Consider the following 15,362-nt stretch of genomic DNA (forward strand, 5'->3'; position numbering starts at 1 on the left):
TTTGTTTATTTGACAGAGAGCAAGAGAGCACAAGCAGGGGGAGCAGTAAAGGGAGAGGGAGAAGCAAACTCCCTGCTGAACAGGGAGCCCCATGCAGGGCTCGATCCCAGGATCATGACCTCGATCACGAGGATCATGACCTGAGCCAAAGGCAGACACTTAACCAACTGAGCCACCCAGGCACCCCAAGAAAAATGTATTTCAAAGGAAAGGATGTTAATAAATGATGCTGTCACAACTAGCTATCCATCTGAAGAAAATAAAAGTTTAACCCCTGTATAAAGCAAACTTCAGATGTTTTAAAATTTTTCAAGCTGTATAGTAAAACAAAAATCTTAGAAGAAAATCTAAGAGACTAGAAGTGTAGTCTAGAAATAAAGAAGACCTTTTAGTAAATTCAAGAAAATCTATTTTTATATTAAAATATTTTTTATATTTAAATTATCATAAAATTAAAAATATCTATTTCTATATACCTAAAGAATATATATACATACATACAATTTGCTTGGCAAAATATACAAAGCAGATTTGGGAAAATACAGAATACGAAGTTCTTAGAAATTGTGAAGAAACAATCCAAAGGAAAACTGGCCGAAATATTATCAGGCAATTCAGAGAAGAGCAAATAAATCCAAACAGCTCATAAACATACAAAAACAAATGCTTCAACTAGAGCAGAGAAGTGCAAAGGAAAGTACCAAAGAACCCAACATACGGGCCAAATTCACTAGAGCTCACTAGAGCTAACACTCTAGTTTCAGAAAGGAGTTTAGAGAACAAAAGAGGAATCCTATATTGCTGATGGCAATGTGCATTGTAGAGCCCTTGGGTAAACCGAAATTTTAATTTGCTATCTGCTAATATCTGTTAAAATTGGAAGCAAGTATATTTGACTCAGCTATCTTACTCCTGATAGCTACACCAAAAATGTGAAAGGGAATATACACAAGACTAGTACCACACACTGCTGAAGAAAAAAGAGAGACAGGGTGAATGACATCATCAGCGAAGAATAATCGAATAGTTTATGTTTCAGGTATAACATAGAACATTATATAGCATTTCAAAATGAGTGTGATGTTTAATGGTTGTCTTAAAGGGATTTCTATGAGGTATCAAAAGTGGACAAAGGTACTGAAAGATACATACCCGGTTGTTAACACGATTACCTATGAGGAAGAGGTGGGGAAGTTAGGGGGGGTCTCAGTAGGTGGAAGAAAAAAAGCAAAAATACATCAGTAAGGAAAAGAAAAAACAGGAACACAAAGATATAGGGCATCCTCACATCATCATAGGGATGATGATATAGGGCATCATCCTCAGTAGCAGGTAAATAACAGTTTCTGGAATATAAATTTTAAAAGCTATATGAATGTCATTATTAGGTATAAAATATGAATGTAAACATGTAGGGATTATTTGCAAAAATAAAAATCACTGTGCAGATCAGTAGTAATATGAGTGACTTTTGAATTATTTGTTTGCCCCTCATGGTGTTATACTATCATTATGTAAAAATAAGTTTAAAAAAAAAAAACATTTTTTTTTAAAATGTTTTAAAGTTTGTTTTTGTTTTGGTCAGAGAGAGAGAGCGACTACAAGTGCTCAAGCAGGCAGAGGCAGAGAACGACTCGGCCTCCCTGCCTAGCAAGGAGCGCGATGCCGGACTCGATCCCAGGACTCCAGGATCATGACCCGAGCCGAAGGCAGTGGCTCAACCAACTGAGCCACCCAGGCGTCCCAAGTTTTAAAAAATTTTAAGTCATCATAGCTTCATACTTAAATCAGGGGGAAAAAAATCCTCATTCAAAAAGTCAAAGGAGTTTAGTGGTGCCTGGGTGGCTCAGTGGGTTAAACCTCTGCCTTCGGCTCAGGTCATGAATCCAGGGTCCTGGGATGGAGCCCTGCATCGGACTCTGCTTAGTGGGGAGCCTGCTTCCCTTCCTCTCTCTCTGCCTGCCTCTCTGCCTACTTGAGATCTCTGTCAAATAAATAAATAAAATCTTTAAAAAAAAAAGTCAAAGGAGTTCAGCTTTCTTTCATTACCAAAAATTCAACCTTTTAACCTGGCTTACTTCAAATTCAAAAAAAAAAAAAAAAAATTCAAGAATCAAACTTCAGTTGATTTTGTGAAGGACAAGGAAGCTGTACACCCCCAGACTGGCAAGCAGTGTCCTAAAGATTAAACTCACTCATTTAAAATTGCAAATAGGAAGCCAAGATGGATTTTGAAGTACAGATTTACCTAATGCCCTTTTGCAGCGCAGACTAAAACTTCCAAACAAGTTTCAAGGTCAATGTTCAAGACCAACACAGCTTTTTCTTGCATTATAGTGCACTGCTAATACTTACAGTCTATCATTTTATGCTTTTAAATGCACTTCTATTCATAGAAACTGCGTAGTTTGTTCTTATATGTCAATATATTTGTAGCTCAAAATACATTCGGAGTATTTTTAAAGTCAACTCCTGCTCTTGATTTACGAACCAGATACTCTATGTTTTCGATAATTAAAATAGCACCTTGAAAACCTTGTTGTTGAAGAATGACTCATAGCAGGGCACCTGGGTGGCTCAGTTAACCGTCTGACTCTTGATTTTTTTTTTTTTAAGATTTTATTTATTTATTTGACAGGGATCACAAGTAGGCAGAGAGGGAGGCAGAGAGAGACAGAGGGTAAAGCAGGCTCCCTGCTGAGCAGAGAGCCTGATGTGGGGCTCGATCCCAGGACACTGGGATCATGACCTGAGCTGAGGGAAGAGGCTTTAGTCCACTGAGCCACCCAGGTGCTCCCTGACTCTTGATTTTGCCCCAGGTCATGATCTCAGGGTCATGAGACCGAGCTCCAGATTCTGGGTGTGGACCCTGCTTGGGATTCTCTCTCATCCTTTCCCTCTGCTCTCCCCGCTCTAGGAAAAAAAAAAAAAGGAATAGATTCATAATGTTATGGATGCATAATGCATCCTCTCAAGGATATATTTTGATAGATTCTCTAAATTAGAAAAATGTTTCTTTATAAAGAAAGATAATGGTACATATTTGGTAAACTGCCTATTCAAATTTTTAACTATTTGTTATAGTGTTTCTTAAAGTCTATCATTTAGTCGGATCATAAGGTGTGTTCGTTCTCTCTGTATTCCTTCCCCCACTCTCCCCTCTTCCGTCTCACTCTGTATCTCCATCTCACTCAGCGCATGCCTCCCGTATTCAGCCAACACACTGAGGTCTGGACAATGACCTGCACTAGGGAAATTGGACGGAAGGCTAAATGCCCTTATCCGTGTTCTCAGCTTTATAGAAGCCGCTCCCTGGACTCTTGTGCAAACCCCAGAAAAGAGGAGAGAACACCCGTGATGTGTGAGATTGAATTTCCTGCCTTCAACCCACAAGGCCAGGCAGGATGAGGGCTCAGTCAGAACTAATACCATATAAGAAAAACAATTCAATGTGACTTTTCTTACCCAGTTGAATTTATGGGTAAGGTTCATGCTAGCTACCTTCTTTTCATAATAAAACTAAACAGAGTGTAAATCGTGCTATTTAGAGAAAACAGAACAAAGCAATGCTCTCTCCAGGGCCCTAATAAATCATTCTTCAGAAACACAAATGTGTTTGATTTACAGGATTTCTATGCCAAGCAGAGAAGTATGAGAAAACAGCAAAGTAAAATGCATAAACTGCATTGTGGTTTAGTCGGAGAATGTCCTATATCAACAGGGAATAATGATTTTAGTTTTTCAATTGCTCCCAAGATCATTTCCACTATTGATGAAGCCTGAGATGTCTGTAAGGAGGAGTCATTGTAATTGATTTATTTGTCTGGCAAACTTTTTGTCAGCAAATTCACCACTACCTTGAAAATGTCACTGACTATGCTTAAGATCCTAGAAGCCCAAACCACAATCAAACCTATATTGAGCTAACCCTTACTGTTAGAATTCTAAGAAGCAATAATATATTTATGATTTTATGTTAAAAATCTCCCAGACATCGGTTTAAATCACAATTCAGCAATAAGAGTAACTCAAAGCTACAAAGTTTCACATTTCATCATTCTACTTGCTCCTCAGATTGAACACAATTTAAACGACTAAGAGAAGCTGTAACACATAAATTATTCAAGGGTTCTTCCTGTTTTTAAGCTTCACAAGATTTAGATGATAAAGAAATCTTTTGAAGTGGTAGACAGTACCGTGAAGTATCTATCTATGATAGACTATAACATAATGAAAATAAATTTAATCGGATTATACAAATATAGATACTCTTACTTGAATATTTTTTGAGGAACTGAATCAATTGTATTGATTGGAAATGACCCACTCATTCAAGAAAAATTTGAGCATGTACTAAATGACAAAAGGTAGAGGTGAAAAAAGCAGATGTGCTCCCTGCGCTGTTGGTGCTGAACAAAAGAGCCAGCACTTCTATTGAATGCTTGCTGTATGTGCTGCGTGATAATATTAGCCAATGTTTATTGACTGGTTATTATATACCAGGACTGTTCTAAGCAATTTATATATGTAAACTGATTTAATCCACACAATAAATCTGTCCAATCTGTTATACAGAAGCACAGACATAATTTGTCCAAGGCTCCACCAAGTTGACAGGGGGAGCCAGGATTTAAGCCAAGGAGTTTTTGTGTTCTGTATCACCTCTCAAATTGCGATGTGAATATCATCTAATTACCAATACAAACTGTTAAGGATAATACTCATTTTCTCAATTTTACAGAAGAGGAAATTGACTCATAGAGAGGTGAAATAACTCATTAAATGTGTACTGACCAAGATCCTACCCGCTACACTGCTCTGTTGGGAAGAAAGATCAATGTCAAGCAGCCTCTGCATTTAAACTTTGACCCTGCTTGACCTTGGAGTAAAGCATTTTTCTTCAAACCAGACAGCATCACCCTTCCCCCTGCAAAAAAAAAAAAAAAAGAAAAAGAAAAAGAAAAAAATGTCATATCTGAAAAGACATAATGTTCTCAGTCAATAGCTTCCCGTTATTATTACCACAACCACATCCTTGTCTAGAATCCTATCAGTGTCTCATTGTTTTTCCATTAGTTTTTCTCCTATACATGAAGTTCAAAGAACACATCTGAATCTTCGAGCGCACAGTCTATACCTCACACTTAAGTATTTTTTTCTCCCTGACTTATGAACTTCTTTTTTTTTAATTTAACATTTTATTCCATCTTTTTTTGCTTCCTGATCTGAACCAACTTTGTATCTTGCAGCAAAGCTCTGTTTTGCTTCACAACATTGATGTTTTAACTACTTTGTAATATCTCTACTGCTTATGCATAAAATGTTGGTCAAAATTTCATTCTACTGGGATGCATGGGTGGCTCAGTTGGTTAAGCAGCTGCCTTCGGCTCAGGTCATGATCCCAGCGTACTGGAATCGAGTCCCATATCGGGCTCCTTGCTCCGCAGGGAGCCTGCTTCTCCGTCTGACTCTGCCTTCCACTCTGCCTATGCTCGCTCCCGCTCACTCTCTCTGACAAATGAATAAAATCTTAAAAAAAAAAAATTTCATTCTACTTACTGAGATCTAATACATTTTGAGCAGAGAGACTAATTAAATAAAACATTATTTAGAGTTTATTTTGGTATATATATACTAAACATTGCCTTGCACAATAATGAATATACTTAATGCCACTGAATAGCACACTTAAAAATGGCTAAGATATTATATATTATATATATGTTACCATAATTTTTTAAAAGATTCTATTTATGAGAGAGAGAGAGAGAAAGAGCATGAGCAGGGGGAGAGGGAAAAGCAGACTCCCTACAAAGTGGGGTGTGGGGCTCAATTCTAGGACCCCGGGATCATGACCTGAGCTGAAGGCAGATGCTTAACTAACTGAGCCACCCAGGTGCCCCTATGTTACAAGAATTTTTAATAAATAAATAAAAGAGCTGGTTGATGTGAAGGGGGAAAAAGAATAAAATATTGGCAACCAAGCACCAATTTCAATTTGTAATATGGAATAGTTTAACTTCATAATAGGTTTTAAGTAAGAGTATTTTATTTTTTTTAAAGATTTTATTTATTTGAGAGAGAAAGAAAGAGAACAGGAAAGGGGGAGGGAGAAGCAGAGGGAGAAGCAGACTCCCCGCTGAGCAGGGAACCTGCCACACCACAAGACTTGATCCTGGAACTCCGGGATCGGGATCTGAGCTGAAGGCCATCGCTTAACCAACTGAGCCACCCAGACACCCCAGTAAGAGTATTTTAAGAAAATAATAACCAGATTTTATTTGGTAACTACAATAGTAATTTAGAATATTTATGTTATCCATGTTATGACCAAATAACTACGTTTGAGTATGTAACCTTACATGATTTTTTTTTAATTGAGTGAATGTTCCTTTTCCCCCCAATGTATATCTTCCAGGTGCAAGCACAGTACCTAGTTACGTAGTAGACATTTAATAAAAAATTGTGAATGGATGAATAAAGGCTTCTTCAGGATTAGATCCCCTGAACTGCTCTCTGTGGAGAACAAAAGGAGACTTAACAGTCAAATTTATATTATTCAGTATGAAGTTAATTATTTTGAGCTCTTGATCTAGACAGGGAAATACACTTCTGCTGTTACTGCAACATCACAGAAGAAACAGGATCAGGACTAGCCCAATTCAATCTATGTTGCTAATGCCTCTATCACTATGTCTTGAGTTTGATGTTGCCAAATGAACTGATAATTATTATTAGAGGAAGAATAAGATAATTTTTGGACATATATAATATGCCATACATATTATAATGCCTAGTGCTGTTCTAAGGCTTTACACATATTAACTCATTACATTTTTATAACAACCTTATGATCTAGCACTATTATTACACCCAAAAAGAAAAATTGAGGCATGCGCTTGCACTCAACGTGACATCGCTAGGAAGTGGTGGAGCTGGGATGTGACATTCAGGTAGAAGTCACATGGATTCAGAGTAAGAAAACCACGACCAGCTGCTTACAATTTACCAAAAGAGAAATTGAGCTGAGAAGGGAAAGACTGAAAAGACGACAGCCAGAAAGAAGAACCAGGTGTAAGAATGCTTTCTTCTGAGGGAATATGGCAGATTATGCAACAGAGACCAACTGACCTCACGTGCCATCTGATGCGATCGTAAGAAACACTTAACAATACTGATGTAGTATTCCCGCACCTTGTCCTTCCAAAAATTTTTTTCTTTTAAATGCTTATCATGAGAAAATAATGGGGGCAAATCCAAATTGAGGAATATCCTACAAACTTGGTCTGAGATTCCGGAGGACTATTCTAAATGAAAGTAGAACAAAGTGGACAACTATGCCTAATCCTCCATTCGATCCTGTTTGGGAGGAGGGCTGTTCTTAATGGCATTATTGAGACAATGGAGGAAACTGAATATGTTAATTATGGTTTTCTGTCAATGTTAGATGTTCTGAGTGTTTACTGTATTATGTAGAAGCATGGCTTGTTCTTGATTTAGGAGATGCCTTCTGAAGCACTTAGGGGTGAAGTGTCAAGATGTCTACAAGTAACGTTCAAACGGTTCAGGCAAAAAATAAAAAGAGCAAGCAATTGTGGGGAAATGTTAGTAATTTAGTAAACCTAAATGATTGTAGGTACAGAATATATTAACCCCCGGGGTGGCCTGGGTGGCTCAGTCAGTTAAGCATCAGACAAGTCCTTGAAACAGGCAGAGTGACATTCCCCTACGGACTCAGCTGCTTCAATGTTAATATTTTGCTAAGGGCAAAAGGCAATCTTAGCTTGACCTCCCTTCCCCCCAGGATCCTGTAAGTCTACTTTATAAAAATTCCTTTGGAACATTCCTTTATCTTTACACTGCACCCCCCCCCCCAAGATACATGTTAGGAATCATTCTCCAAGCACATGGTCCACTAGAGAATGATACGTGACCTTTCCTAACATAGCTAGCCCCTCAGGGTACTAGAAACCTTGTTTCCAAAATACCTTGGAGGCTTGTGCTATCCCAACTTGAAACTATCGAATCAGTTCCTCCTCACAACCCCAGTGCAGCTTTTTCTGCCTGTGGGTTCTGTCCCTGTGCTTTAATAAAACCACCTTTTTGCACCAGAGACGTCTCAAGAATTCTTTCTTGGACGTCAGCTTTGAACCCTAACATCTTTCCTACATTGTATTGACACCTATTGTGCTGTTTTTCAGCTTTAACGTTGGTTTGAAAGTTTTCAAAATTAAAAGTTGGGAAGGGGATAAACAAGTCATGATTTTCTTCCTCAACTGTTGGGGGTAAGGGAGAGGAAAGAGTGCTCCAGATCCGATAGTTTGGGTCTGAGTGCTCTTGGAATTGCTGTTTCTTGGTCTTTAGCTCCTGTGCAGCTGTTCCCAAGCCTTTTCTCCAGCTTCTTAACAATTCTGTGAGTTTCTGATAGGCTTCTAGTAAATTCCCTTTTGCTTAAGTTAGCAATAGTGAATTTCTATCATTGAAATCAGGATCTCTAAAAATAAAGTTATAATATATACAATATGCACCACACAGGGAGTTATTCCAAATAGTTTTAAAGTACTTTTAAAAAATATTTTATTTATTGATTAGACAGAGATCACAAGTAGGTCGAGTAGCAGGCAGAGCAAGAGAGTAGAAGCTCCCTGCTGAGCAGAGAGCCCAACATGGGGCTCAGTCCCAGGACCCTGAGATCATTACCTGAGCTGAAGGCAGAGGCTAAACCCACTGGGCCACCCAGGCACCCTTATTCACAATAGTTTTAAAGCAGATAATCAAAATATTTTTAAATATTTTGGGGGTAGTATGATGTTCATGCCTACTAATTAAGTGTGTCAGCAACCCTCCCTGCACTCTTCAACAAGCATTTTCTCTTTTCCTATGAACTGAACATTGGGCTAATCCTTTGCCCAAACTGCTTTGTTTGTCTTATGGTCAGTCACTTCAAATACATTAGATGAATAGAACACATTGGAATTCAATTGCCAGGGGACACATGGCAAGAATCTGAACCACTGGCTCACACTGTGAGTAAATTTGCTCTAGCACCACAAAATCATTAGGTCCAGATTTCGCTTTCTATAAAAGAACAGGTGCGCTTTTGTACAGGAATATTAGGAGACAAGAAGAGTGAGAGAGAGCAAGAGTTGGACTCATAAAATAGGTTATTGAAAGAGTAGACTTTTTAAAATTTTAGTAGTGCAAGATCGGTTTCTGGATAGAGTTAGGAGATTCATCACTTACATACAATACCCAGTGCTCATCACAACAAGTGCTCTCTTTAATACTCATCACCCATCTAGCCCATCCCACTCACTTCCCTCCAGCAACCCTCACTTTGTTCTCTATTGTTAAGAGTCTCTTACAGTTTGTTTCTGAAAGAGGAGAATTTGAGGACTACTATGTGAAGCGTACATTTGGCATCTCATTTATCTTTGTGATAACTCTGATAAAGGTGTTACCTCCATTCTACAGATGGGGGGGGGTAATGGTGCAAGCCTAGATAGAACCCAAATTCACTTTTTTCCCCAAAAATGTCATGTGATTTTAGTGGGAATCCAGTATAAGAGGGCTTCCAGTACACTACCTAGGATTGCAGCAGAATATAAACAGGTAAGGCAAAACTTGGACTCATTCCTTCAGGGCCACAATATACTACTTTTGCCTATAGAGGTACTTTGAAATAGAGAGCAATACCGTCACCCTTTATCCTTTTTTTTGTATGTTTATTTCAAATTTTTTATTTAATTTAAGTTTAAATTTAAACTTTAAGTTAAAACTTTAAGTAAAAACTGCATACTGCAATTAACTTAAATGAAACTATTAGTTTCAGGAATAGAATTTAGTGATTCATCACTTACATATCACTCTTTATGCTTTTTAGGACAGCTGATCCTTTTCTCAATAGGGAAAAATATCAAGTAAAAAATAACCGTTATGGAAAAGAATTTCAAGAACTGTAGGGCGTTTACATTAAAATTCAGACAAGGTGAGTATAGCGAGACTGACAGGGACGCCTGAGGTGGAGGGCAGAGTCTGCACGTCTGCATTCCCAGTCCACGGTTCCTTCTTACTAAGAATACCAGGAAACGATTGCACACATTTCCCTAGACTGTCAACACATTTCAAGTTTCCCTTTAGGATAACCTGGCGCTTGGACCACGCCTGCAAATACCCGTCAGGCAAAGTGGCCGCCCCGCCTCCGCGCCGGACCCCCTCAGGCACCGCCCCCTGCCCCGCCCGGCCTGACGCCTCTACGCTCTTCCACAGCCTTCGCGCCTGCGCAGGACGGACCTGCGGCTGTAGGCGGAAGTGGTCGCGCGTGCGCTGGAAGAGAAAGCTATTTCTTCCCTCCCTCCTCTTTTCCTCTAGGGCGGCTTTTCTAGGACATGCTTCCGGGTCAAAGAGTTTGCTTCCGGAAAGCGGGAAGGCTGAAGCGGGTTGATTAAATTGGAGTGGAGTTTGCGAGGTTCTCGTTGAAGAAGGCTGCGGCCATGGACAGGTCAGTTTAGGTGGTACTATCTAAGCTCGGAGACTTGCCCCTCCTGCTTGTTGGCGGAACGAAATAGGCGAAACCCAACTCTCAGAGGAAGCCGTGGAGGGCCCGGGTTTTGCCTTAGGACTCCTTACCCGGACTGGGGGTCACTGTAGATGGTGGAGGAAAGGCCGCTTGGGTCGGGGTGCTTATAGACGGTGATAATGACCGTCTCACGGCAGCTCGGGCACGTGTTTTGTGTTTTCGCGCATTTTTCGCTCCTCGAGTGGGCGGGATAGGACGTGGCCCGGCGTTCGAGATGCTGAGTGACCTGCCCGAGATCACAAAGCCAGTCAGTGACGGAACTGGGTTCTCAACTCAGACTTTCTGATTCCAAGTTCCAGCATCAGAGTTACTGAATTGAGTTTTTTCAGTGACCTTGACACTATGCTAGCCACGTACGACATAGGTGAGTTTTTCTGTGTTCTTGGCCACGGGGAATTGGTTGTGTAGTGGAGGAGGCGTCCGAGTGTTGCAAAGTGATGTGTTTTGACTGTTCTATGAGAATAGAAAATGAGGATGCGGTTAAGTCTACCTGTCACGGGAAGTAGCAGGAAGAATTCTCAAAGGAAGTAACTTTCTTTTTTTTTTTTTTTTTTTTTTTTTTTAAAGATTTTATTTATTTATTTGACAGAGATCACAAGTAGGCATAGAGGCATAGAGTTAGGCAGAGAGAGAGAGGAGGAAGCAGGCTCCCCGCCAAGCAGAGAGCCCGATGCGGGACTCGATCCCAGGACCCTGAGATCAGGGCCCGAGCTGAAGGCAGCGGCTTAACCCACTGAGCCACCCAGGCGCCCCAAGGAAGTAACTTTCTAGTTAGTCTGAATAATAGTAGCCAACATTGAGTTCCTTAACGCTTTCAATATATTACTAGCTAATTTAATTTTCCTATCTTTGAGGATAGGTACTATGATCCTCTTTTCATAGATAACACTGGGGCTAAAAGAGCTTAAGAACTTGGTCACAGTTAGGAAGCTAATAAATAGAAGAACCAAGTTGCCAACCTGGATCAATGTGCCTCCAGACTCCAGGTGGCTTTCTGGTGAGTTAAGTGTTTACTGGGTGGATCAAAGGGGCAAACGTAGGCCTCTGTAGAGGAAACAACAGGTACAGGGTGCAAGAATATGAAAAGGAATGTGCTGTGTAGTCTAATGGTCATATGCAATATGTGTTTGTGTGGAGATGTTGGTTGCTGAATATAAGGCTGAACTGGTAAGTTAGGGTTAGGCTGTAAAAAACAAAGGAAATTTGGACTTGATTCTGTAAGCCAGAGAGATTCCGTAGGCTTCAGAGCTACCAAAGGTTTTAAGTGGAGGAAAAGCACATTAGATTTATTTCTTAAAATACAGGTCTTTTAATTCACATAATTTATGTTCTAGACCTTGGACTGAGAATGGTGGGAGATCATGGACACTGTGACTGCAATAGTACTGAGACAAGAGACACCATTAGTGTACCCTGCGGAGAAGTTTTCTCTCCAAGTTACTAGAATTCTTTTTTACTTAGCCTTCCGTCACACCAGTCCAAACAACAGAATTTTTCATAGTACCTCTGGTTTGAAACATTTTGGAAACTACAGAAGATCCTTATAAGAGATAGTTCCTGCAGTTTTAGGGAACTCCTCAAATTAGCAGAGGAAATACCTGCCTTCCTGAAGCAATTATGTGAAATGGTGTTATAGATTCCTAGTATTGAAATCATTCCATAGGCAAATATAGTGAGTACTAGAAACTCAAAGATGCCTGTGCAGGAAAAATTTGGGAGGGACTTTGAAGGATAACCAAGATTTGGAAACAGCACTGTCAACCAAAAGATCAAAGACTTGGCTCCTAGGATGATCTATACCTTGAGTGACCCAGGGTCCTTTGCTCCAGTGATGATAAAGTTCTTTGCAAATGCTACATTCACATGAATTTAATGACACTATTTTAGGAGTGGCTATGGCGAGATGTCATCCCCTGTGATCCGGGAGGCAGAGGTGACTCGGACTGCTCGGAAACAGAGTGCTCAAAAAAGAGTTTTAAGTATCCTTTTCATTGTAAGTGTTGTTATACAAGTTACCATATGCTTGGAATCAGGATTATAGAATTTTCTTTTTATGAGATATACTAAAACTCGCTATTATAATAAAATGCTGTGGAATTAAATTTTTTAAGTTCCCAGATCTGTTTGGTAAATGCTGAAATTCAGGGAGATTAAGATTTGTGTTACCCTGAAAATAGGGCATTCTGTTTTACTATCATATTATAGCTTCTGCTGAGATTAGGTAAGGACCATGTGTAGTAATCTAAGACTGATATCTGCGAAATTAAATGGTAGTAGGAGTTATTTACTCTTTTTGCGTAGACAAAATGGTTGCCATAAAAAATATGTATTCACATATTTTATGTAGTGTAAATATGGTTAATTTGATCTTTAGTGGTGTCTTTTCTATGTGGAAAACTTTTCTTAACACTTCCTATAGTTCGGCCATCCCAAGATGAAATTTTTGCTACTACTACACCAAGAAACCAGGTTATCCCTCGGACTCCCAGTTCATTTCGACCACCTTGTAAGATTTTTTTGCCTTTAAAGCATTTAATAATAATAATGGTAGCTGTAGGTTAAGACTGAACAATGCACATAATATAATCTTTGGTTACAGTATCAATAATTAAGAACAAATAATAATGACTACAGTTACTATTTGTTGAACTCTTACCATGTACAAGGTACTGTACTTTACATAAATACACAGTCACTGTAACATAATTATCTCTATTTTGCCAAAACAAAGTGAGACTTGGACAATCTATTCTGTAAGGATAGCATGGCTGAGTAAATATGTAAGTAATGGAATCAAAATTCAAGCAGTGATTGTATACTTCAAAGCCTATGCCCTGTACACTAAATGGCCTCTTCAGAATGCTTTATAAAATTGGAATATGAAGAATCCATAGACTTAGTCATGTCCTTTTTTTTTTTTTTTTTTTAACCACTTGGTTATGTTCTAATGAAAGCATCTCTATTTGTAGTAAAAATTTTTCCTGATGGGCTCAATAGTACCAAAAGCTGAAATTTAGAGAAATAAGTTAAATCTTCATATGACGGAAATGTTAATATTTTTAAAGTATTTACTTGGTTAGAATCTATGTAACTGAAAACAAAGTTATTGGGGCCACCTGGCTGACTCAGTAGAGCATATGACCCTTGATCTTGGGGTTATGAGTTTGAGCCCACTTTGGGTGTAGAGATTACTTAAATAAATTTTAAAAATTAAAAAAAAAGACAAGTTATTTATTGTTTGTTTAATTGTTTTGTTTTCGTGATCACTGTTCATGTACTTTAGGTTCTTTTTACTAACCTCTTATTTGTAGTTACTCCACCCGGCCGAAGCTCACTAAGGCATCCAGATGTTTCCTGCATTCTTGGAACAGGAGGCAGGTCTCCCCGGCTTACACAGTCTTCAGGGTTCTTGGGAAACCTATCTATGGTATGTAGAAAGCAGGGCTGAAAATTTCTCTCTTTATGCAAAAGTATGATATTGAGCTGAAACGCCTTTAGTGTGATTTGAAGTCGTAGTCATCAAAAGAGTAAGTAGGTGACAGAGACTGAAATAATTTTTAGGTTAGGTTTTCAGAAAAACCTGAAGCGTCTCATGTCACAGGTGGAAGCTGTGACGCCGAAAACATTTAGGTGCAGATAGATTGTATTAATCTGATAGTCTGCTGATCCTAAGAAATAATTGGTGGGCTGCTGACAGCTATAAAAGCTGAGCCCTGATTTGAAGCATGGAAGAGTAGGAAGCCAAGAGTAATGGATGAAGAGTAGCATAAGGAAGAGAGACACGGCATTAAAGGAAAGAAAAGGGAAATGTTGGGAAAAGTACATGAGATGCTCTTCAGGAATTACTGTGGTACAGTATTGAAAATTGAATATATATTGAAATACCATATAAACTAATACAGATCGACTTGACCTAGGTGTTTAAAATATCCTCTAGAAAAAGAAAGGATTGTATCTAACTGAGACAGAAACAGAACTGAGTTCTGTTGGAGTAGTAGAGTATGATGGCTAGTTTAGTGCTTAAAAACAAGATAAAAATGGTCCTTCTATGTTTGCCTCTTTGCTTATTAAAAAGGCACAGGGATTTTTACACACACTTGAAATTGTCTAGATTAGGTTTTCTGAAGAATGGTTTTACATGTTAAATCTCTCCTGTCTTAATCTTTAAAATACTTATTGTCTTACAGATTTTGTGTTAATGTCTAACAGTGATCTAGCCAATGAGCAGTTTTACTCTGCATATGAATCTGGTTCATTTTGGCAGTGTTGCTTGAAAACATGAGGGAATTGACCACATTTGGTTTTAAACAAAAGAAGATGACTTATTATTTACTGTTTCAGAATTGCAAGATTAATAGTAAAATTCTTACTGTCTTAAAACCCAGGACAGAGAAAATATGTATTGATTATTATAAAATGTTTGGTTTTAAATATACTTCTTATTGTTGCTTGTGCCTGGATTTTAAATAAAGGCAATTTAAAAAAAAATAAAGATTAAAATTTTTAAACCTTCAGATAGCTTTCTCTGGCTTAAAAAGATGAATTTTAAATGTGAATTTTAAAAATAGGGACATGTTTTTAACATTTTATACATGTCCAAAAATAGTAGAGTAAGCCCCCATGTATGTTCTCATTGCCCAGTTATCAATATATGGCTGATATTGTCTCATCTACACCCACAAGCGTTTCTTCTATGTTACTTTACAACTCCCAGATTTCACACCACTTTACCTATAAATAGTTTCGTATATGTCTCCCAAGACATAAGAATATATTTCTTTAA

At 38.6% G+C, this 15,362-nt stretch overlaps 1 protein-coding gene across 6 annotated transcripts in view; it reads left to right on the forward strand.

Annotated features, from left to right (window-relative positions):
* Positions 1–10,304: 10,304 nt before the first annotated feature.
* NUP107 (nucleoporin 107) overlaps positions 10,305–15,362 on the forward strand; it is a 45,983-nt gene continuing 40,925 nt past the window's right edge. For 2 of the 6 annotated variants that reach the window (XM_059186270.1, XM_059186275.1), the window contains exons 1-4: positions 10,305–10,501; positions 12,467–12,558; positions 12,999–13,085; positions 13,891–14,006. In XM_059186270.1, the coding sequence (XP_059042253.1) occupies positions 10,494–10,501; positions 12,467–12,558; positions 12,999–13,085; positions 13,891–14,006 (303 nt within the window). In that variant the 5' untranslated portion in view covers positions 10,305–10,493. Of the gene's footprint in view, positions 10,502–10,563; positions 10,944–11,438; positions 11,577–12,466; positions 12,559–12,998; positions 13,086–13,862; positions 14,007–15,362 lie in introns of those variants that run through there. The other 4 variants (XM_059186273.1, XM_059186274.1, XM_059186271.1 and 1 more) reach the window with 4 other exon arrangements.

Source organism: Mustela lutreola, chromosome 8 (genome assembly GCF_030435805.1).
Source record: "Mustela lutreola isolate mMusLut2 chromosome 8, mMusLut2.pri, whole genome shotgun sequence".
Lineage (NCBI taxonomy): Eukaryota > Metazoa > Chordata > Mammalia > Carnivora > Mustelidae > Mustela > Mustela lutreola.